Consider the following 2,427-nt stretch of genomic DNA (forward strand, 5'->3'; position numbering starts at 1 on the left):
TTCTTAACTCCTTCCCCTGAAACCTTTGGCTTTCAGTTTTGCCATGGTGTACATTCTTATTTGGTTTGTCTCTTTTCTTTTCTATATTCCCTTAAATGAATCTCTTTTCTGATCATTTTTATTTTTGCTTTGTTGCTCTACAACCCTTGCTTTGAAGTCATTATAGCTCCTCTCCCTACATTCCTTCACGTGTAATATTATGAGATTTCCTCTTAATCCATACCTGACCTCCAGCCAACCTTTACTTATCTAGCTCTCGACAACCCCTTCCTGCGCATTGTCAGAATAAGTGAATAATTGTTGCTTAGGATTTGAGTAGTTGAGAAAGAGGAACAGAAGCATCCTTTCTATGGGTTCACGTTACTATACTGAGAAATATGGAGACTCGGAGTGCTGATTTCAGGAGTGCTGACATCAGTTGACACCAACTGTAAAAGGCTGTTAATGACTATATCCCTGGCTTTTGAGGTCTCCAGGTTCTTCTCTCTAGAGACTTGAATACTAATTTGGTCCACACTTGTCATGATGAGTTCAGATGCCAGAATCTGGGTAGGAGAACTGTCGTGAAGCACAGTGTCCATAATGTACTGCTTGTATAACTCTACCACCTTCTGCTCCAGGTATTCGTTCAGCACTGCATTCGAAATAGGCTTCTGCATTTGCAGGCTGCTTTTCTCTTTGATGCTGGTTATTCTCCAGTAGGATGAATACCGCTGGATAGGTTTGGGTGGGAAGTCGCTGGGCTGAGTGGAAATGGAATCCTCCATGGACAAAGGAATCTCAGACGATTTCAGCAAAGGGCCATGTTCAAAACTGCTCTCAGAGGGAAAATCTGTTGTCACTGAATTAATGGCCATCACCTGGCCCCCTGCAATATGTAAGTCATTGTAATTCTTGCAGATACTCTTGCAGGAAGGTGGAACCAAGTAGGTCTCTCTGCCGGGGTCTCTATATAGTTCAACTGCGGCCAAGTTTGGGCTTTCAAACACGGGATTGGGGTTTGTCTGCACCACTGTGATTCTCGGATTTCTACTGTGTTGGCTCTCTCTTGAATGCACTGAAGAAATAAACTTGCCTGAGGATTTGCATCTCACATAGAGACTTCGGACTTGTGTTTCATCCACGGAGGAGTAGGAAAGAGTAGCAGCAGCTGTGGCTTCTCTCTCCTCTTCCTTTTCCTCAGTCACCTGCTCATTATAAGATGTACAGCTCCACTGGATGTCACTCCGGTAAGCAAGTCCACTGAGATACCCTTCTGACAGCATTCTGGAAAGGGAGTTAGTAACAATGGGGGAAAAGAAGACTGGAGTTTTATAAATTGGCAGTTGTTCTATCAAAAAAAGTAAAGGACAATAAAATAAGTTCATTTCATTCATTCCCCAAGCTAGTACTCATTCTGTGCCTGCTGTGCGCCAGGGCCATGGCATGTGTTGGAAGTATAAAGATGAAATGGGCACAGTTCCACCCTTCAAGAAGTTTCTCATTAACAACCTGGGGGCGAAGGAGGAGAAATGACAGGATATGTTTCAGAGAAGGTGACATTTCAACTAAACTGAAGGCTAGGAGTTCCATCCCTAGGCACAGAGTTATAAGAGAATGTGGTGACATGGCCTGTTTGGCATATATAAGACACAGCATAAGCAGAAAGGACTGGGGAAACAGGCTGGAATTGGGTCCTGAAGGGCCTTGGGAGTCGGGCAAGGGCATTTGCCTTCTGCCCCGAAGGAAATGGAGAGTGATTGAGAAGCTGCAAACTGGGGAAGCAGCATAGCTAGTGGTTTATGAAAAAATGAGGAAATTTATGGCAGAGTCTACTGAAAATAAAAGCTATATCTTACTTATCTTTGTAGTTTATCCCTGGGAGCTAGCACAGTTGTCTGCATTTAGGAGGGAATCAAAAGATACTTAACTTGAATTAAATAATTAACAGCAGCAGCATGGTATGAAATTAATTCACCATCAACCCGTCATGAAGGACCATGAAGCCTCGTCTACCTTTGCTGCCCAGGATGGCTTTCTTGCTGTATCCCTCCCAGTTTTTACGATATGTCCTGGAAATGTCCCTGTGTCCGACTGACGTTTTTACCTCTACCCTAGTTACTAAGGAGCTTTCCTGACTGTGAGCTTTTCCGCCACCTGTGCCACCCCTCCATCTTCAGCAGTTGTCACTGGATTCTGGGGTGGCTAGAATAGGCTAGAAGCCAGCAGCTGCATTTTCTAAAAAAGGGATGTGCTGGTACGCCTGGCAATGGAGCAGTAGACGAAAGCAAAGAGAACTGGTCCTCTTCGGCCCCGAGGGCTGGGCTTCGAAAACAGACCCATCAACTTGAGTCTGAAATTGACAAGTCAAATTAGAAAAGGATTACTTTAATCCTAAGGATCCTCTTTTTTTTAAATTTTAGCCTCTCTTTTATAGTCATGTAGTTA

General features: G+C 43.8%; 1 protein-coding gene across 1 annotated transcript; it reads right to left on the bottom strand.

The window, feature by feature from the left end:
* Positions 1–347: 347 nt before the first annotated feature.
* Positions 348–1,265, bottom strand: TASL (TLR adaptor interacting with endolysosomal SLC15A4). The gene has a single exon (XM_068532469.1). The coding sequence runs from the start codon at positions 1,263–1,265 to the stop codon at positions 348–350; it is 918 nt and encodes a 305-aa protein (XP_068388570.1).
* Between the last annotated feature and the right edge of the window lie 1,162 nt (positions 1,266–2,427).

Source organism: Eschrichtius robustus, chromosome X (assembly GCF_028021215.1).
Source record: "Eschrichtius robustus isolate mEscRob2 chromosome X, mEscRob2.pri, whole genome shotgun sequence".
NCBI classification, from domain to species: domain Eukaryota; kingdom Metazoa; phylum Chordata; class Mammalia; order Artiodactyla; family Eschrichtiidae; genus Eschrichtius; species Eschrichtius robustus.

Excerpts from the sequence above, each read along its gene's own strand:
- TASL (XM_068532469.1), bottom strand. The coding sequence starts at position 1,265 with ATGCTGTCAGAAGGGTATCTCAGTGGACTTGCTTACCGGAGTGACATC.